Source organism: Phyllostomus discolor, chromosome 11 (assembly GCF_004126475.2).
Source record: "Phyllostomus discolor isolate MPI-MPIP mPhyDis1 chromosome 11, mPhyDis1.pri.v3, whole genome shotgun sequence".
Classification (NCBI taxonomy): Eukaryota; Metazoa; Chordata; class Mammalia; order Chiroptera; family Phyllostomidae; genus Phyllostomus; species Phyllostomus discolor.
This window is the reverse complement of record NC_040913.2, coordinates 52,558,382-52,580,158: the sequence shown is the minus strand read 5'-3', so window position 1 is coordinate 52,580,158 and position 21,777 is coordinate 52,558,382. Positions and strand designations below refer to the sequence as shown.

Genomic DNA, 21,777 nt, shown 5'->3' with positions numbered 1-21,777 from the left:
TTGTGCTTTGAGTTGAGGTCCCACAGCAAATGCAACTGCTGTTCTCATTGCTCCCTTCCCGACAGGGTCTCCTGGCCCTGCTTACAGTACTGCATCTGTGTGGTTTTGCTCACTTCTGAAGGAGGCTAAGGCTGTCTTGGAGATGGCAGACACCGTGCAGTGGTTAGTTGTTTGTTTGTACCTTTTGGGTTTTTTTTTCCCCATTGCTTTTAGAGAGAGAGGAAGGGAGAAGGGAAAGGAGAGAGAGAGACATAGAAACACTGATTGGTTGTCTACCATATGTGCCTGCAACCTAGTATGTGCCCTGACAAGGAATCAAATCCCCAACTTTTTGGTTACATGATCGCATTCCAACCAAATGAGCCACACTGGCCAGAGCTGTTTGTACCTTTGAAGGGCGCTGGCTGACTGTATAGGAAAATATACTGCAAATTTTTCCTCCTCCTCAAGAAGGAGCTCTTGTGTTCTGAGTCTGCATTTGGTGTAAAAATGAAAGTCCCGACCTTAGACTTTTTTTTTAAAATATTTTATTTCTTCATTTTCAGAGAGGGGGGAGGAGAGGGAGAAGGAGTGGGAGAGAAACATCCATGTGTGAGAGAAACTTTGCTCTGTGCCTCTTGCACGTCCCCGGTTGGAGACCTGGCCTGCAATCCAGGCATGTGCCATGGCCGGGAGTTGAACCAGCAACCTTTTGGTTTGCGGGCTGGTGCTTAATCCACTGAGCCACACTAGTCAAGGTGACTTTTTTTTTAAACAGTCAAAATAAGGCGTGCCCAACAGGTTTACCCTCTTCTGTTCATGTCAAAATGTGTTGTAGGTTGGCTTTTTTAGGGTTCTAGGTTTTGGAGGGTGTTTATAAGCTTTACATTGGCCTTGGATACATATATTTCTGTAGGTTTTTATTAAAAGGGCAGCTTGATTTTCAGATGGGGGAAGCATGGGAAAGATCCTGATAAAGAGTGAGCTTCAAAGATTTAGACAGTGAGAAAAACTTGACAGGTTAATAGGCTTGGTTAGACAAATTGCCCAATATTACGTTCAGTACAGAATGCTTCTTGAAATGTAACGATGAATATGATGAGGTAGGTTTCCAGGGCATTTTATTTGCTTGTAATTAGCCTTAAGATTTCTTATTTATGGGAAGAAGACTAAATTGTATAAAAATAGGAAAATAAAATTCAGCCAGACTTAAAAAACAATAGTGTTTAATCTATTTGGCATTGTGTTGCATTGTGTTTGTTATGCATAGTATGTTCTCAGTAAGTGTTTTGGCCAGTGTTTTATTGGTTTCTAAAAATGTCTCCAAAATCAAGTGCTGTTTTAGAGATGACCTCACTTAAATGTGCTTGCTGAAAGTTCACACCAACTCTAGCAAAAGTAACAATCAACTATTTATCTCTGCAAAAGGTTTGGGACTGGCCTCACTTTTTCCCCTCTTACCTTAGGTTCATCTGATCCTGACAAACCTGTGAGGTAAATGAATACTTAAGGTGTCATTTTTCTGTTTTACTGAGAAGTCAAGAACTTGCTCAAGGTCATGCAGCAAGTTGTTATGGCAGGACAGTCAGGTCTTTTGATTGTTAATTTTGTGCTCTTTTGTATTTTGCTGTCAGAGCCAGGGAGGTAGTGACCTCCTGTTCAAACTTTGTTCAAACTTTGGAATCAGATGACCATGGGGTTCTAGTTCAGGGTCTGTCACATGCACTCTCTCCTTAGACAGATTGTAAAGCTGCTGTAAATCGGATGTAGTAAAGCCTCTTTCCGAGTAGGTACTCAGAAATGGTAGTAATTTTTGTTAAGGCTTTATTTTTCCTGGGCCACATCCAAGATCATAGAGTTACATACATAGCCTCTGACTGTAGCTTTCACCTGATTTGTGACATAGGGAAGGCCAGGCATTCTGGGACTCCAGCTCCTTTATGCCTGTCAAAATGTAGCTGCCTATGTATTTGAATCTTCTGAAGATTGTTCTGCAAGATAGTCTCTTAGATTTAAGTGTCTGTTCAGCAATCATTAGTGAGGTTATATCTTTCACAAACTGTCTACAGGTAAGTGCTTCTGCTTGGGAACCACATGGACCTCTTGACAAGCTGTATGGGTGAGTTTTGTCCCCCAGGCCAGTGCTTTTTGCATCTTGCTTTCTTAGCTATAATTCTCTCTGTACATGGGCCTGCTGTTCTTTTCTATTTGAAGTCTCTTCTGCTCATCTAACTTGAGTCCCTTCTCTTGAGACTACCTGTAGAGTCTTCTTTCTGTTTTGATTTTAAGGGATTTGGTAGTCAACATTATAGGAAAGTTCTCATAGCTATCCATGACCTTTTGTTTATAGTTTCTAGCATCATTTTTTAGGCCTAAGAGTCTTATAATTCGGGTTGGGGTCATTGCATCAGTGGCTCAGCCTTGTCTCCAAAAGCCACATGTTAGAACATTACCCAGGCTGTGGGGCCCTCTGGCCTCCCTCGTGGGTCGTTTATTAACCCGTATCATGTGTAGGTTCTATCACACATGGCTTCCAGAAGGTCAGCCTCTGTAATTTAGAAGTTGTTGCAGATGTTTCCTTGTCTTTTCCTGAGGACGCTCACTCAGGCCTCCTAGAATTCCCCTTGACTTTTGTGCGGGAGGAAGGCCACATTATTTTAGTTGATTTTAGGATGATAGTGCAGTGGAAAGTGTGCTGGTTTTGTGAGTTAGTTGATCTAGGCCTTGCTTCTGGCTCTAGTTCAAGTGAAATGCTTCTAAGGAACTACTGAGTCTTGAACAAGTACTGTCAGAAAGAATAGCTCACTATAACTACACCAAAAATAATACCACAACAAAAGCAGTTTCTACTTGTTACTACCTATTGATCAGCAGATACTGTCTAAGGAGCTTTCCTTATGCTCCTTATTTTATTTTAAGAAGTAAGTAGTGTTACCCCATTTTACAGATATGGAAACAGGCTGGGTTGCTGAGTAACTTGCTAGTAATTTGGCAGAGCCGAGGTAGGAAATTGTGTTTAGATACTAAGCCTCTGGCTCTTAGGAACCGTGGTTTTGGGCAAACTATTTAAGTGTTTAGAAGGACAGTATTGAATAACTCTGTCCCATAGCTTATTTTGGGGATGTATCTAGTATCTTACCTCTCTAGGTTTTATATAGACACTGCTCCAAATGAAATATTTTGCAAAATTAGAACAAAACAGCTGTTTGGTGCACATTTGGTTGCAGTTGTTTAGGCTATGGCTATATTTTCCTTGTGTCCATGTAATGCTCTGAATTTGAACTGGGTTTTTGTTTTTGGTTGTTTGGTATGTCTGGGACTGCTTTCTAAGGAAGTCTGTGTGTGGCCTGGAGGTGCAGTTAGCAAGATTATAAGATACAGTTTTTAGTAGTAGATCATATTCTGGAGGGGAAACAACATATGATATTAATACACTTTTCAACCTAAGGCATAACCGTGTACTCTGGGGAAAAAGGAGACTGTAGCTGTTTTTACTCAAGGGAGTTGTCATGTTTGAATGTTTTTTTTTTTTTAAGATTTTATTTACTTATTTTTAGAGAGGGGAAAGGATGGAGAGAGAGAGAGGGCGAGTTGCGTCTTGAGTGCCCCTCTACTGGGGACCTGGCCCACAACCCAGGCATATGTCCTGAGTGGGAATCGAACTGACGACACTTTGGTTTGCAGGCCGACATTCAGTCCACTGAACCACACCAGCCAGGGCTTGAGTGGATTTGAAACAGCAAATGGGAATTTTCCACCTTTAATGGTGAAATAAGAGTGACTTCTGTGAGGCAGAAGAAAAGTTGAGATTGGGCTTAAACAAATTTCTGGAACTTTAATAACTTTATTTTTGAATAGTTTCAGGCTCATAAGATGATGTAACAGTGATGGGAAGTTCCTGTATGCTCTTCACCTAGTTTCCCCCAATGATAACTAGGTGTGTCCAATCCTGTGGCCCACATGCAGCCAAGGATGACTGTGAGTGCGGCCCAACACAAAATCGTAAATTTACTTAAAACCTTTTTTAAAAAGATTTTATTTATTTATTTTTAGAGAGGGAAGGGGGAGAGAGAGAGAGAGAGAGAGAGAGAGAGAGAGAGAGAGAAACAGAAACATCAATGTGCGGTTGTTGGGGGTTATGGCCTGCAACCCAGGCATGTGCCCTGGCTGGGAATCGAACCTGCGACACTTTGGTCCGCAGCCCGAGCTCATTCCACTGAGCTACGCCAGCCAGGGCTTAAAACCTTTTTTTTTGTTTGTTTTTGTTTTTGTTCATCAGTTTTTGTTAGTGTTTGTATATTTAATGTGTGGCCCAAGACAACTTTTCTTGCAGTGTGGCCCAGAGATGCCAAAAGGTTGGACACCCCTGTCTGTAAAATCAAGGAAGTTTATGTTGGTACAGTTCTCTTAAATCAGGTGCAGACCTCAATTCAGATGTCACCAGTTTTGGTATGTTCTTTTTTTTTTTTTTTTTTTTTTGACTTACAGTGCTGTGGTTCCAACACCACAAAGAATCTCCCTGTGTTACCTGTAACCCATCACCCTCTTTCTTCCCTCACCCCACTCCCAGCAACCACACATATGTTCTGTCACTCTAATTCTGTCAGAATTTTCTATTAAATGAAATCATACAATATCCAACCCTTGATGCTTGTACACAGTGTTAAGAAGTTGGATGATGGGAGTGTAAGTGGGAGTAAAGGCAGAAAGTGGGACTAAAAAGGAGCTTACAGGGTTTAGATTCACAAGTGTTGGTGATTTCGGTCTGAGATGGTATGTTCTTGATTGTTTAAAGCAGTGAAGGAAACCCTTGAGCTTTGAGGAAGGTAAATTCCCGTGTGGGGGGGGGGTAGGTCTTGAAGTCGTTTGGCTGCTCGGTTGCTGTGGGTGAGGGAGGGCAGGGTGTGGAGTCAGACTGGGGTGTGGCAGGGAGACTGCATGGTCAGGCATTTTGGAACAATGAAGGTAAAGTTTGGATGTTGGTGTAAGCAAGGAATTGGGATACAGGGTGTTCCAATTTTGGAAATGGGAGGCAACAACACTACTAGTAGTGAAAAACATAGGGACAGCCTGGTTGGGAGGGTTATGCGGATATGGAAGGATATAATGATGGTGAACAGCCATGCAGAGATCTGCAGATAATAGGGATATATCAGGCTAGCAAATAGGTTCCACCTGTGTGCCCAGTCGTGTTTTGTTGGTGGCTCCCTAGGGTGGCGGGGTGAGAGGGATTCTGAAGCCCAGTTGAGCTCGAGGGGGAGAGTTCTGTGGTTTATTAGGGATGCTTGCTAAGTTCAGAAGAAGGAAGGGGGCATACCTGCCACAACTTACCTTCCTGGTCTAAACCCGCCAAAACTATAGTGTTTCTTGTCTTTTACTGCAGAGATAGTGGTGTGTAAGTAGCAGGAATTAGAACATATCAAACTTAGTTCCTTTCTCTTTTCATGGAAAAAAACAAAGTGGAAAACTTGGCTTCTTCAATCAGAGTGGTACATCTGAAACTAAGAAACTTTGAAAGTTGATTAGTAATGTCAAATGTATTTTCCATTGCCAGAAATGATCAAAAGAAAACAGTAATAGCTACTGAGGTTTAAAAATAAAAAAAATACATGTCATCATAAAACTATTCTATTGAATTTTCTTAAGGGATTGTGAAATTCAGTGTATTATTGTAGAAGCCTGAGTTCCAGAATGGCCTAGCTTTGAAATTTCTCTTAAGTCTTGGAGTGAGGAGCAGGATATTGCACTGTGGATTTTCTTTTCAAAGGAATCTTGAAATTTTAGATGGCCTGCCTTCTTGTGCGGTGTGGCAGTGTAACAGTTACTTGTGTGGAGCAAATGTTTGTTCTTTTCTCATAGCTGGGGTTTCTAGGAGACCCCAAGCTTTGGGGTAGTTGGTTGCCCCCAAACTTCCCTGTCATATCAGTGAGAAACTTGTACAGAACCACTGATTTCAGATTCATCTGGGGCACGTTCCTTGGCTTTTAGTTCTTCCCATGATCTCCAAGCCCAGTAAAGGTTTTCCGGGAGGAAGGGGCTTAAGCGCATTTTCAGAGGCCAAACTTGTGTGCATGGGGCCTGTTGCTTTGGGAAAATTTAACTTCTACTTATTTTGGTCAGTTTTTTAAGGATCCTGACGTTAATACAATTAAGTTTAACAAATGCCCTGGTTTTCCTAATTTTGTAATTAAAAACAAACAAGACAAGGTGTGACTCTGTAGGAAGGCCCAGAATTTAGCAGGCTAAAGAGACAGCCCAGTGTTGTCATGAGTAGTACAAAAGATAAGAAAATGAAGCCACCAGAAGTAGGAAAACCAAGTGACATTTCCCTGAGGTTTTTAATTAACCACGAAGCTCCTCTAGACTGGAAGTTGGGCTCTTAGGTTTTGAGGGAACTTGAGAGTTTTGATTAGAGAAGAAGCCTTCTATTACTGACATTGCACTAGCTATGTCAAATATCATGATGGGAAGGTGCTAGATTCCTCACTCTAGTTGCATTTGCATTAGCTATGTCAAATATCTTGATGGGTAGGTGCTAGATTCCCCACTCTAGTCTCCAGTCCACAGATAAATTGTTATGTCTGTTCTTATTTCTCTATTCCCTCAGCCCTTCCCTCAGAGGAGGAAACAAAGATGTATGGATGTTGATTAGCTTATGAGGTCACCACTAAAGGAAAGCACATAAATGAAATTCATACCTCCATCATGAGAAGCCTGTCTTCCTTCTTTGCCTTAGAGCAATTATTTTTAACTGATGTGCAGCAAGAATTTTTAAAGCATGCAATATCTGACTATTTAGTAAAGGGGCACTCACCTCATTTCCCTTAGATTGTCAAAAACATAACAACAGTCAACACAATAGCCATCCATTGTGAAGGAATCAAAATTATACTGTTTTTGCTCAGATTGGCAAAAAATACATTTTTTGGTGTGCCCAGAATTTTGGTACTTGTTGGGTTGGCCAAAAAATTTGTTCTATTTTTTGATAAGATGGCTCTGAAAGTGCTTAGTTGTCTTCACCTTCATTCAGAACAACTTTGTTAGATTGTGTTGTGACAGCTGTTATATCAGCATGCATTAAAAAAAATCAACATTGAATTTTTGTGTAGACATTTTAAATATTGAAGATGGAAAAAGCAACATTTTTGGCACATTATGCTTTTATTATTTTAAGAAAGGTAAAAATGCAACAAACACACACAAAAGGATTTGTGCAGTATATGGAGAGGGTGCTGTGACTGATCAAAAGTGTCAAAAGTGGTTTGCCAAGTTTTGTGCTGGAGATTTCTCACTGGATGATGCTTCATGGTTGGGTAGACCATTTGATGTTGATAGTGATCAAATGGAGACATTAATTGAGAACCATCAGGGAGGGGTGGGGTGGTGGGGAGGGGTGGTGGGGAAAGGCAGAAAACTGTACTTGAACAACATTAAAAAATGTTAAAATAAGAAATATATTTTAAATAAAAAATAACGTTATATGATAATAAAATAATGAACAGTCAGCATTGTACCATGTGGGAGTTAGCCGACATACTCAGAATATCTAAATGAATAAAGTTATTGGTGAAAATTAAAAATATGTCTTTTATTTTATGGAAAAGAACTAAATGGGCTTTTCTGGCCAGTGCAATGGTTTATGTTTGCTATGAGATGAAAAAGGTTGAAAATCTCTGCCTTAGAATGATAATCTCCTAGCTCAGCTGTGGGAATGGGAAGTTGCACTGGGCATTGGTATTTTTGGTTGAGTCTGGGTCCTGAGGACTGGGATGTTTATGTGCAGGCAACACCCAACCCCTGTTCCCCCCAACCCCCCAGCCTCTCAGCCTCATCTCTCTTAAGAAAGGGGCATGTAAGGGGAGGGTCCTGACATTTCCCTGCTTTAGATTTAGAGAAGACGGAGCTACTGTGACTCATCAGCCAGACCCTGTTGCCTTTCAGGCACTTGGAATGGGCAGGCTGGGATGGGTAGAGGCCTTCCTAATCTGGAGTGATGACCTGTGTGCTTAGTTCAGCAGAAACCTCTCTGAAAAGAAAATCCTCAGAATGGTTGGCAGAATAGTACCTTTTCTACCAAGGAAATCTCCTTTCCTCAGCAGATTCTGGCAGCAGAATATTGAAGGTTGTTTTTGACACAGATCATTGTTGGCATTGATTTTTCTTACGGCTATTGGGCTACACTGCATGTAATCTGAGTTTATGCAAGGATTGCCAAAGGGCAAGGAACCCTGCTTGTTTAGTGCCCTGCTGTCACTAGCTTAGCAGATGTCTCTATTCTTGCCAGGGACAGTTTTTAGCCTAGTTAACAGTTGCTAACAGTGACAAAGAGTGTGGAATGACACACTGCACTTGAGTACACAAGACCAAGCAATTGCCATTAGCTTTATAGGTGCAGACTCCAGGAAAAAAGGCCTTTGAGGAAGACAGTCAAGCAGTAGTGAAAGTTATTTCTAAGCTTAGGCCAAGCAAAAGGAAAATCAGGCAGTTTTTAAAATGAAACCTGTCCAGCATTAGTACCCTTTAAACACTGTCCTCCTGCAGTGATCTCTGTTGAATCTGTTAGGTATTGTGTAGCAAATCACCCCAGAACTTGATGATCTAAAATAATAATTACTTAGTATTTCTCATGGTTCCCCAGGTTGGCCAAGGGTTTTTCTGTACCTCTTGCTTGGGCTCACTCGTGTGCCTGAGCTTAGCTAGAGAGTTGCTGGCCTGGGCTCAGCAGGGGCAGCTAGGAAGCTGGGGACCTCTCTCCATGTGTACAGTGGGCCTGTGTGTGGCTAATGTCTTGGATCTCAAAGTATGGTCCCCTGTCCACCAGCAGCTGTATTACCTGGGCACTCTCTGTTTCTTGAGCCCCACACCAAATGTACTGAATGAGGAACTCTGTAGTGGGACCAGTCAGTCTATGGTCTAACAATTTCTCCAGGTGATTCTGATGCTAAGACAGGAGATTCACTGCTCCTAGCTCTTAGCACCTCTTCCTTACCCTTATTACCATCCCCTGCAGTTCTCTCTGAATTGGGATATTTATTGTGCTTGACCTGGATCCTGTTTGTGTCAATGTAAGGCTGGGGTTTTCTTAACTGCTCACAGGACATTTATTGACCTCAGCTATTTTTCTCAGACACATCGGTATAGAGGTAAGATAGGTCCTTGAACGTCCTCAGTTTATATAGTCTATCAGAGGTGTAGTGTGCTGTGGGAGATCTACCAGTTTGTCAGGGGAAATAATTCAGTTAGTACATGTTGAGCTTCCAATATCCAGGTAGAAAGAAATATCTAGCAAGTAATTAAATGTAGGAATTAAAACACAAAAGGCAAGGCTGGAGCTAGCAATTTGAAAGTCCCTGTGTACACCATGATTCAAAACCAGTTTTCCTCAAAGGTGGCTATTCATTAGAATCAATTGAGGTCTTTTAAAAATGTGGATTATGCACCCCCCACTCCACATGTTTGTAAGTGTTTGGGATCTCTCAGTGTCCCAGATATTTCTGACCAGCTAGATTTGGGAACATGACCCCAAACCATGAAAGTGAATGACAACCTGGGGGTGAGTAGAGAAATAATAGGCTAAGTCTGGAACCTTGTGGGGAACTGCCTGTGATTCTGGGCTGACATAGGTAGAGTCTGACTGTGAAGACTCTTCTGGGCGTAGGGGAACTAGAAGAAGATGAGTGGAGAACAGGACTGTAGGCACCAAGGGACTGGAGAGTTAATAGGGGAGGGTGTTCAAGAGGAGGATCAGATGCACAACACTGCCCCATTGGTAGCCAGAGCTGGAGCCAGACCCTGGTGGTGACTAGTGAGGGGTGGGGCACCTGAGACATCTGGATGACTTTCAGGGAACTTCAAAGCAGGGAGAGAAGGAGAGGGCAAGTGATGAAGCAAAGCAAGTTTGTTTTTTTTTTTTTTTAGAAACCTGAGTAGCCTGCCCAGGGCGCAGAGAGGCAGTAGGAAGGGATAAATGCAAGATAGTTATTGATGAAGCCACATCCTGGAAGAGAGGATGGATTTAAAGGCCCAACTTTTAGAATTGGCCTTTAAGAAAAGGAGAGCCATTCTTTCTCATCCTGGAAGAAAGGCGGTAAGAGAAAGGTTATGAAAACAGGAGAATTTCTAGCTGCTAAAAGTGGACGTGGTTTCTCTCATGTCCCTTTTTTGTGGTGCATTTCTCACTTATTTTGTTTCTTTTTACTGATAGGCTAGGTGGGTTTTGGGAGTTTCTACATTATTTATTACCTCGTCTCAAAACAGGGCATCTTTGGTGTTAAGTGAGGCCAGCCATGACTGTTGTTTCTGTAGTGTTGGAACTGCAGCACCCTTTGACCTCCACATTGAAAATGGGCTGGCTGGGTTTCAGCAGTTCCCTTGTAAAGTGCCGCTTGGGACTCCATGTTTCACCTTAGAAAGCAACTTAGTGATTAGTGCTTGGTTAAGCCCACAAAGCTCATCTAACTCAGAATGCTGTAATTCTGTGTTTATGATAACGTTTAACCATCTGTGGATCCCTCCTCTTCCCATGCGTGCTTTCTTCCTCCTTTTCAGTCCTCCTTTCCTTCTCTATTCCTTTTCCCATTAGTATTACTTCCTGAAGGAGTAATAGGCTTTGAGGGTTGGCTTGGTATCCTCTTGCTCATGTGTAGTGTTTCCAAGGGAAGATGTATCTGTAAGGGTTGGTGGCTGTCAGGATTCTCTCTTACTTTATGGGATTGCAGGCCATTGGCATTTAGAGCTGGGCAGTTCCTCATGGTGAGATGTGCAACATCCCTAGGCTCTCCTTGTTAAATGCCAGCATTGCCCCTAGTTTGTGACAGACACCCTCTCATATCATTTCCAGATGTCTCCTGGGTATGACAGGTTGTTGCCTGTTGAGAATTCAGCTGTTCACACATCTCTGTGGTCAGGGAACTGTTAGGATGGGTATTGTACTCCCTACAGCTGTATTCCTTGGAAATGTGTACTCTGTATGTGTTTTCAATGAACCAGGTTGGTAGATAAGAGCTTTTGGCTATTCCAAAGGCATGATGTGTAAACAACCAAAGAAAACAGGTTGCTTTTTGTTTCCTGGGATCTGTAAAATATTTAGTTAGATTAGGGCAGGAGCTATAAGTGAAGATACATGGCACAGTATTTGTTGGACTTTAAAATCGTGGCCTGTTAGGAAACAACTAAGTTAGGGTATAAATGTTTCTTCCTGTTACATGACATAGCTATTTAACCTGTGTTGTATAATATATCAACCTGAACTTAGAAAATTGAAGAGGGGGTGAGGAAAAAAGTAGAATTTTCGCTAGATGAGAGAGATTTTTCGATAAATCTGTATATCATAACATAGTTGTAGTCAAGTAAGTGTTTTGATTTTTTTTTTAAATTTTAACTATACAAATGCTGGAGCATTTTCCAGTTTTTATAACCTGCATATTTGTTTATACACTGTGTTGATAGTCTAATGCACCCATATGAGACTTAGAAATCTTTAAGTCCTGGATATGAAGAACCGTGGTCACAACCAGCCTAGTCCTTAAATGAGGAAGATGGATCAGTACTTGAAAGACTGTGGTCTGGCCCTTGCTAGGTAGCTAAGTTGGGTAGAGCGTCATCTGGATATGTCAAGGTTGTGGGTTCTATCTCAGGTCAGGACACATAAAAGAACTAACCAATGAATGCATAAATAAGTGGAACAACAAATTCATGCTTCTCTCTTTCTCTTTCCCTCTCCCTTTCTCCTCTCTCCCTTTCTTTCTTTCTCTAAAAATCAAGAGATAAAAATAAAAGAGGACTATGGTCCATGTGTTATAAATAAATGCAAGGGAAAAGCAATCCCAGTACTGTGAGTTATTGAAGTTTGCCTTTTTTTTCTTTCCTATAGAACCTAAAAGCAGATCCAGAAGAGCTTTTTACAAAACTGGAGAAAATTGGAAAGGGCTCTTTTGGTGAGGTGTTCAAAGGCATTGACAATCGGACTCAGAAAGTGGTTGCCATAAAAATCATTGATCTAGAAGAGGCTGAAGATGAGATAGAGGACATTCAACAAGAAATTACAGTGCTGAGTCAGTGTGACAGTCCATATGTAACCAAATACTATGGATCCTATTTGAAGGTAAGGCTTAAAAATAAAAATGTCATTTTCCATGATGCAGCACTAGACTGAGAGGTGAATAGTATATGTGAAGGACTTCAATAAATAACATAGCAGGTTTTCAAAGGAAGGATAAATGTTTTGACCTTTGCAGTCAAAAAAACTGGGCTTTGATAGGTTCATCATCTTAAATGTCACTATAGAAATATATTTTTGGTAAGAGTGTTTGATATTGAATTACCTTTCTAATAAGAAAGTATTTTTGAGTGGGACTTTGTCATAAAAATGTATTTCTTATTAAGTTACAATGATGGCTGTTAAACATCTAATGTTAGCATGGTTTATAACTCATGCCAACCTAAGCATATTTTAGTCTTTTGATATTTAATGTGGTTTGTTTTAACACCATTTTAAAAAACTGCTGCTTAGAATTGATAATGTTGATTAGTGAGCAGTTTATCTACACTGGACTTTTAAGAATTCTAGGTAAGTAAATAATTACTTAAAATAGTAATTATAGTATGACACTACATGTTGTTGTTGATCTTCACCCAGCTCTTTAAGTGGAAAAGAACAGTATTAAAACTGGTTTTTCAGTCCTACATGGAACCATTTTAGATGCTGTAGGATAAAAATCATGTCACACCACTAAGAAAGTTCAAGACTATCCCTTTGTTTCAAGCTCACTGACATATACCTGTTTTACTGAACTAAGAAATGTATCTTTCAAAATGGGGTTTTGGAAATCTAAGAACTAGTAAAAAATATTCTGAAGTAATTCTTGTGGAAACTAAAACTTAAAAGGTAAAAAACAAGTATTTCCTCAGGGAGGCAGTGATTAAGTCCAGATAATGCAAGAAAGACAAGGCCTCCTCCTGTCCTGGGTTTATCCTCTAAATTCTCTATATTGCTGATTGCAGCTGACTTTGTAGTCAAAGGGACAGTGCAGGCTTTCATTTTGTGGAAATGTGATAATACGGTGTAAGTGGAAGGATGGACATTTTAAGAACCATTGGCTCACTAAAATAAATGTATAAAGGAAATCAAAATTGAGTGGTAATCATATTTTTTTTTCATAGCCTAAAGTCTGGCAATATGTAATAGGTTAAGTACAGCATTTTGAAATGGAAAAGATAAGTTTAGGAGTCAGATGTCCAGGACTTGAATCTTGATTGGGTATGTGGTCTTCAGCATTTTTCTTTTTTAATTTTAAATAACTTCTCTGCTTCTCATTTGTAGAATGGAAAATAATGGAAAAACCTCATTGTTGGAAAGATGAGATTGGATTGTATTAAAGTACCCAGCATGTAGTAGCTACTTAATGAGTACTAATTTCCTTCCTGAATTGGTTCTATTTATTGATATCTCATTTCTGAAATTACATTGCAATGAAGGACTTATCCAACTGAGGTCAAAGCAAGGAGGAGGAAGTATACCAACAATAATAATCAATGATCCTTTGGGAGTGCATCCCCTGTGGGTCTTGACCAGGGCATAAGGGGAAGCACTTTACATTTTGTCATTCTTATAACCAAGAGGAGAGCCCATGCAACTTCCATGTGGGAAAGGAAAGATCTTCTTGATGTTAAATTTCTGTTGAGAAAAAAACAAACATCTGAAGAAACCCAACTTGAACTCTGTCTCCTATATCATTTAAAATCATTTGTGAAATGACTTCAATAATAGTTTTTAAGTAAATGAAGAGTTAGATTTCATGTAGTATTCTAATGTTGTGCTTTAATATGAATTATGATAACGTTTGGCAGTGGAAGTACAGAAGATCTTCACAGACTTTTGGTGATTAATACCAGCTAATATTTAACTATGGAAATTAAGGATCAGTGGTTCAAAAGTATCTTTTCAGCCTTATATATACTGCTTTACTGTGGCCAAACCTGGTATTACCTTGACTGTGTATATTTATATATTCCATCTGGTATGCCTATGATTGCCTGTGTCACTAATTCTAGAACATACATTTCAAGTCAACCTAACCTCGATCTAGAGTTGCCCAGTTAATTTATTTAGTCAAATATAATGTCAGCTGCTAGAATAATCCTCTCCGTTTATAATGGTTTAGATATGATAGATATTTATTTATTTCTTGCTTGCTCACTGGTAACCTTTTTATGTGGGCAGTTTTCCTCCAAACAGTGATTGAGGAACCCAAGTTTCTTCTACCTTGTTGCTGTCTTCCTTCCATTTTCCACATGTGGCTGTGCTTATCTGCCTTAAGTCATTGTGGGGGACAAAAAATGGAGGCTCCTGTGTGAAGTTTTCATGTGTCCAGGCCTAGATATACAGCCCATTATTTCTTCTGCCCATATTGCCCTGGCCAGAAGTCAGTCATACAAGCACACCTAAATTCAAGCAAGGCTGGAAAATGTTACCTAATCATGTGCTTCATGGAAGAGGAAGTGGGCTTGGTACACAGCTGGCCATTCCTTTCCAAAGCCACTTACTATATAAAGGAATGAAATAACTCATGGGATGATTTTCTCCATTGACTGTCTTCAGGTAGGATGAAAAGTTTTGATAATTTTGTCTGTAGTGTCTTGTATATTTTACTAGGCAGATTATTCTTTAGGAAATATAACTGCCAGGATTTTCCTGGAATATGATTCCAGGAAATGCCAGGAAATCAATCATATCACACTTGTGAAAAGTTGCCGTGATTTCTTTTCTTTTCTCTCTCTCTCTCTCTTTTTTTTTTACGTTCACCCAAGGACATGCTTATTGATTTTAGGGGCGGGGGGAGAGGGAGACAGAGACAGAGAGACAGACAAAGAGAGACAAAGAGACATCGATCAGCTGCCACTCATAATGTGCCCTATGTGGGGACTGAACCTGCAGTGTAGGTATGTGCCCTAACTGGGAATCAAATCCACAACCTTTTGGTGTACAGGACAATGCTCGCAAACAGAGCCACATGGCCAGGGCCAGTTATCCTAATTTCTTAAACCATGTAAAAGATGATTCTATCTCATTTGACTAAAAACATGGTGAATTGCTGTTGTTAAACAATATTAGCTATGACAAATTAGGCAGGACAATAATCCAGACCTGTGATTTTCTTTTTCTTTTACTGGATATCAAGTTTTATAATAAAGCAGTAGTAATAAAAACAATGTTATACTGGCAAAGGGAGAGACAAGCCTGATTTCAAAATAGGGCTTGTAGGGCTTGATTTCAAAATAGGGCTATAGAAGATGCCCTCAAATTATGTAACTAACTTTACATTAAATAGGCCAAATTTTTCTGTATGTACATTATATTTCCATAAAAGAACAAAATGACCTTATGTGTTTGAGTATATTTCTCGACTCTGTTTTGTCCCACGTTGGTTCTCATGCAACATTGTCTTGAATATGTCGTTTTCTATGTATTAAGTTGTGAAGTCAGTAAGTATTAAGTACTGCAACTTTGTTGTGTCTCAATCTTACTTTGGATATTCTAGGTCCTTTCTTTAAAATATAATTGAAAATATCATTGAAATATAATATAATATAATATCATTGAAATATAAATTTTAGAAGTCGCTCACAAATTTTTTCTGTTCTTTTTGGTGAAAGCATTTGAATTCCACTGTAGTAAATTTCAATTACATAATAGTTTATCAGTTTATTAAAAAATTAACCTGAACAAACCTAGTGGGATTGTGATGGGGATTGTGTTGAATTTGTAGATTAATTGGAGGATTTGAGGTCTTAATATTGAGTTACCCAATCCATTACCTTGGAACTTGTTATATACATGAACTTCATTTATTTAGGTATTCTTTAATTTCTCTTACCAGTATTTCATAGTTTGCATTTGAGTGTCTTGGATGTGTCTTATGAAATTTATTTTTATTTATTTTGTGCTTCTGATATCATAAGTGGGATTTTAGAATTTTATTTTCCATTTCTTTGCTTCTAGTAACTAAAATAAAATTGATTTTTGTATTTTAAACTTGGATTCTGTGAACTTGCTACATGCACGTAATAGTACTAGTTGCTTTGCAACTTAATTGAGGTTTTCTATGTAAACAATCATGTTATCTGTAAGTAGGGAATATTTAAAGCCTTCATTTCTGCTCTTCATGCCATTCATTTCTTTCCTTTGCCTTATACCACTGGGCAGGACCTCTGATACAATATTGAATATATGTGATGAGAGTAGGCATCCTTGCATTGTTCCCAGATTTAGGACTACAGGGATATTTATACACCTTTTTTAAACATATATTTTATTGATTATGCTATTATAGTTGTCCCAATTTTTCCCCCTTTGCCTGCCTCCACCGGGTACCCCATTCTCCAGCGATACTGTCTTGTCATCCCATTCCTCCCCCAGCCTGCTTAGTTCATGTCCATGGTTCATGCATATTCTTTGGCTACTCCATTACCTATACTGTTCTTAACATCCCATCCCCCTGTCTATTTTGTACCTACCCATTTGTGCTTCTTAAATCCCATCAACTTTCCCCTCATTTTCCCCCTTCCCTTGCAAACTGGTAACCCTTCACATGAACTCCAAATCTATAATTCTGTTCCTGTTCTGCTTGTTTGCTTAGTTTGTTATTTGGATTCAATTGTTGATAGTTGTGAATTTATTGCCATTTTAGTGTTCATCGTTTTGATCTTCTTTTTCTTAGATAATTCCCTTTAGCATTTCATATAATAATGGCTTGGTGATAATGAACTTTAGCTTTACCTTGTCCGGGAAGTACTTTATCTGCCTGTTTATTCTAAATGAAAGCTTTGCTGGATAGAGTAATCTAGGTTGTAGATCCTTGCTTTTCATCACTTTGAATACTTCTTGCCAGTCCCTTCTAGCCTGCAAGGTTTCTTTTGAGAAATCAGCTGACAGTCTCAAGAGAAGTCCTTTGTAGGTAATTCTCTGCTTTTATTTTGCTGCTTTTAACATTCTCTCTTTATCTTTAACCTTTGGCATTTTAATTATGCTGTGTCTTGGAGTGGTCCTCTATGGGTCCATCTTGCTTGGGACTCTCTGCTTCCTGAACTTGTATGTCTATTTCCTTCACCAAATTAGGAAAGTTTTCTTTCACTATTTTTTCAAATAAGTTTCCAATTTCTTTTCTTCTCTGGCACTCCTGTGATTCTGATGTTGATTATCTTTAAAGATGTACCACTGGTTCCTAAGCCTGTCCTTGTTTTTTGAACTCTTTTTTCTTCCTGCTGTTTTGATTGAATGCTTTTTGCTTCCTTATGTTCCAAAACATTGATTTGATTCTCATTTTCATCCCCTCCATTGTTAATTCCCTGTAGATTTTTCTTTATTTCACTTAATGCAACCTTCATTTCCTCCTGGGCCTTTTTTATGCTATTGAAGTACCCAGTGAGTTCCTAGAACATCCTAATAACCAATGTTTTGAACTCTGCATCTAATAGATTGCTTATCTCTATTTTGTTTAGTTCTTTTTCTGGAGTTTTGTCCTGTTTTTTTTCCCCCCTCCCCATTTGTGCCACATTTCTTTATCTCCTCATTTTGGCAGCCTCCTGTATTTATCTCTGTATATTAGGTAGAACTGCTTTGACTCCCTGTGTTAGTAGTGTGTCCTATTGTAGAAAAGGATACTTGTTAAGTTGCATGTGGTGGAGCCTTAGGTAATTGTGAGGGCAGGACAACCCCTGTTACCAATCTGTTGCTCTTTGTTGGGGAGGGATCGCAGAACAGACAATGCCCCTGCCTGTCCTCTGGAGTTTTGCCCAGGAGGAAACTGCTTCCTGTCACTGGTACTTCATTTTCTCTCCATATGTCACTGTTGCCCTTTCAGCTGTTGCCCTGGTGCTGAATCCCAGAGGGGGTAGGTCTGTATGAGTCCTAAGCCAGTTGTGGGGCCTTTTAAGAGGAGTCTCTTGCAAATCCCAGTTTTTTCTGCCCCCACTGGTTTTTATAGCCAGAAACTGGGATTTATCTTCCTGGCACTGGAACTCTAGGCTGGATGGTCTGGACTGGGGCTGGGATCCCTTACTCCCTAGGTATTCCTCCCATTTTTTAGCCACCACACATGGATGTGGGACCACCCATTCCTGTCTCTGCGCCTCTTCGTGCCAGTGCCACTCCATGTCTCCATGCCTCTCTGTGTCTCCTCCCTCCTACTTATCTGGATGAGTGTGGCTTCTTTAGATCTTTGGTTGTCAGGATTCCACACAGCTTGATTTTCTGACAAATCTGGGTGATACTTGTTTTGTACTGTAGTTGTATTTTTTCCTATAGTTACAAATGGAGGCAAGGCATTTTTACCTATGTCTCCTTCTTGACCAGAAGTTCCAGACCTGTGATTTTATCTGCCCATTTTTGTATAACAGTTTCAAGAATTTTCTTAGCCTAGAGGAAGACCCTCATGATGAGCCAAAGGCTGTTTTCCTATTATCTCAGTAGGCTTATGAAGTTTAAACTAGTATAGTCCTGTCAAGTAAGATATAAATTAAATTGCTATGTAAGGACAAATGGGTCTTGGACACACAATTGAAAATAATTGTGGTTTATATGTTTTTTCCCCTTTAAAAAGTTCCCCATAGTATTGTCAGAGGTAATATTTGTAGTTTTTTAAAGTAGTGATTGGAGGAGGGGGCTTAGGATTTCATCTCATGTTAAAGGGCTTTTACATAGCAAGATTGGTCAAAGAGGAAATTAGCTGTAAATGGTTTCTTCATTACTGGGTTATCATGAAAAGATCCTGTAGTGTTTTGGTTTCAGTGATGTAGTCCAGAAAAAATATTGAAAACAATAGGTAAATGGTGTAAATTTACGAATATTGTTTAAGATGAGGGCAGTGGAATTGATTTTGACTGTAGTTATGATCAAATCACAGTGCTGCTCTGTAGTGTGTTTCCCCTTGAAAGATTAAACACAGTGACAATTTAGGGAAGAGAAGGAATAGTACAACAGTGACAATTCGTTTATGTTGATGAATCTGAGGGCTGGAAAGTTCCCAATAGATTATGACATACCATAGAAGAACTTAATTTGTTGTGGTTTAAACGTTCACTTTTTTTGGAAATTAAACCAGCTAGAACATTTAATTAACCAGAGACCTCTGTGTCCCAACCATAATACCACTGAAAGTCCCCCCTGCCCCAGAAAAATACCATCCACAAGGTCATAGTGAAACTTTGTGTATTTGTGTGTAAGGGGGTACTTTGGGAGGTGTACAGGAAGAGAGAGAGGAGTTTTTGATTTTTTATTTAAGCAGTGAAGACATACTAAGACGATACAAGATCATAACAGAGGATAGTAATTGGTGTTGTAGGATTTTAAATCTTTTTTTAAATGAAGTATTCACAAGTTCTCATTCTCTTTAACAATATAAATCTCTTAAGTTGTTTTTTTTGTTTTTTGTGTTTTTTTTTGTAGAGGTGCCAGACTATTAAAATCTCCACTTTGGGATTTACTTAGAGTTAAAGCCAGGGCTTTAGTCAGATCCTAATATAGGTACTTAATTATGCGGGTGCTCTTTAGGCTGCTGACTGCCTCAAGCATAAAATGCAGATAAATGCAGATAAAGGAACTTACCTTACTGGACTACTAATAGAGATTTACATTATATATAAGTAAAGTGCCTGACATGTAATGTAGGTGATTTTTAGCAAATGATAACTTAATATTTTTAGTAAGAAAAGTTATCTGTGCCAAAATGACTTAGAATTCATGAGTCTTAAAATAGATTATTATAGTTTTATCATTTTCTTTTACAGTAAATTATGTAGTACTGTCAAACATCAAGCCAATTTAACCCAAGAAAATCAGGTTGAAGGCAAAAACCCAATAAACAAAAAAAGGTGTGTTTATCAAATGTTTACTTCATCTTAGTTGTTTTTGTTGTATTGAGTTGGTGAAAAAGTCTGTTGAATTTTTTTCGTAGAATAAAAGACACATTTTTCATTTTTACCAATAACTTTATTGATTTGGATATTTTGAGCATGTTGGCTCTCATCCATGTGGTATAACATCAATTGTTCTCAATTAATGTCTTGATTTGATCACTATCTACTTCAACTAGTTGACCAGACTGTGGAGCATCATCCAGTGAGAAATCTCCAGCCCGAAACTTGGCAAAACAATTTTGACATGTTCTGTCAGTCACAGCACCTTCTCCATATACCAGGGGTGTTGCAAACTCATTTTCACTGGGGGCCACATCAGTCTTGAGGTTGCCTTCAAAGGTCAAATGTAATTTTAGGATTGTATAAATGTAACTACTCCTTAACTCTAGGGGCAAGGAGCTTGGCGTTGCCGCTGGGTAGAAACAAGGTGCTGGGCCGGATTTGGCCCGTGGGCCTTGTGTTTGCCACCTGTGCCATCACTGCACAAATCTTTCTTGTGTGTGTTTCAGTTGTATCTTCGCCTTTCTTGAGATAGTAAAGCATAGTATGCATAAAGTGTTGTTTATTTTCTTCCACTTAAAATGGTTACACATTTACCAATTTTGATAAGTTTTTTAAAATGCACACTGATATGATAGCTGTCACAATACAATCTAAGTTGTTTTGAATGAAGTTAAAGACAACTAAGCTCTACTAGAGTTATCTTATGGAAAAAGAATCTGAACAAACTTTTTGGCCAACCCACTAGTATGACTATTAAGGAAATCTATCTGTAAAGTGAGTATTTGTCTACCAGAGGATTCAGGTCCTTGACTTCATAGTGAGTTTTTTTCTAGTTCCTAAAAATTTTTAGAGTAGTTTTGCTCATTGGATTCACTAGGAAAACTAATGTGAGAAAATCCCTTGATGAGTTTTAGAAAACTAAGTCCTTTAGGTAAGTGCATCTTATTCTGGTAAAGGATTGATTATATTGTATTCATTACAGATGTATGTACTTAGGCATAATTTTTTTAAGTTATATTCTTTTGACTTGGTCATTAGTGTTAATGAATGAAAAAGCAAGGAAGATGCTGATTCGTTCCCTCCCTCCCTCCCACATGGTACGTCATTCATAATGCTAAAGCAGAGATCTTCCCACTTTAGCCTCTGAGCTTTGGGTGTACTGCCCTGCCAATAAACTGGCTTATTTTAAATCAAGTGATTATTTTCTTCCTGTGTTTCTTTCCCCCTTTTCCATTTGTGGACATTAGACGAGGGGAATTGAGTTGAGTTTGACATTTTTTGATTTGTGGCACCATCATCATTGATCTGTGTAAGACCCTTGTTCTTTTTTTATTCATTTTACTATTTCATTCTTCATCCCCACTGCACTTCTCTTTTGTACCACAAGTTATTTTAAAAAATTTATTTATGTATTTTTAGAGAGAGGGTAGGCGAGGGGGGAAAGAGAGGGAGAGAAACATTGATGTGTGAAAAACATTGATTGGTTGCCTCTTGTACTCTCCCAGACTGAGACCAAACGTGCAACCCAGGCATGTGCTTTGACTGGGAGTCAAAACAGTGACCTCTTGCTTTGCAGGAGGACACCCAACTAACTGAGCCAAACTGGTCAGGGCTGTCCCACAAGTTCGGATATGACTTAGGGTATGTATGTCCTCAGTAGATAAAACATTTTTTTGTATGTACTGTGTATGAATTTATTTTTCCTGCTACCTATAGTGATTTAAAAAAATTTGAACACGATAAAATTAACTTTGAGTATCCAATTCTTATAGTTCTGTGCATTTGAACACTTATGTAGATTCTAATAACCATTGCTACACATAGGATATATACAGTCTCAGCATCCCAAAGAATTCCTGACCCCATTCCCCACCTCAACCC

General features: G+C 39.1%; 1 protein-coding gene across 4 annotated transcripts in view; it reads left to right on the top strand.

Moving 5' to 3' along the window:
• Positions 1–21,777, top strand: part of STK24 (serine/threonine kinase 24) — a 126,234-nt gene that overhangs the window by 42,082 nt on the left and 62,375 nt on the right. For 2 of the 4 annotated variants that reach the window (XM_028526389.2, XM_036011390.1), the window contains exon 2: positions 11,852–12,082. The exons of 1 other annotated variant lie outside the window; for it this stretch is intronic. In XM_028526389.2, coding sequence (XP_028382190.1) covers positions 11,852–12,082 — 231 coding nt within the window. Of the gene's footprint in view, positions 1–11,851; positions 12,083–21,777 lie in introns of those variants that run through there. One more of the 4 variants, XM_036011392.1, reaches the window with a different exon arrangement.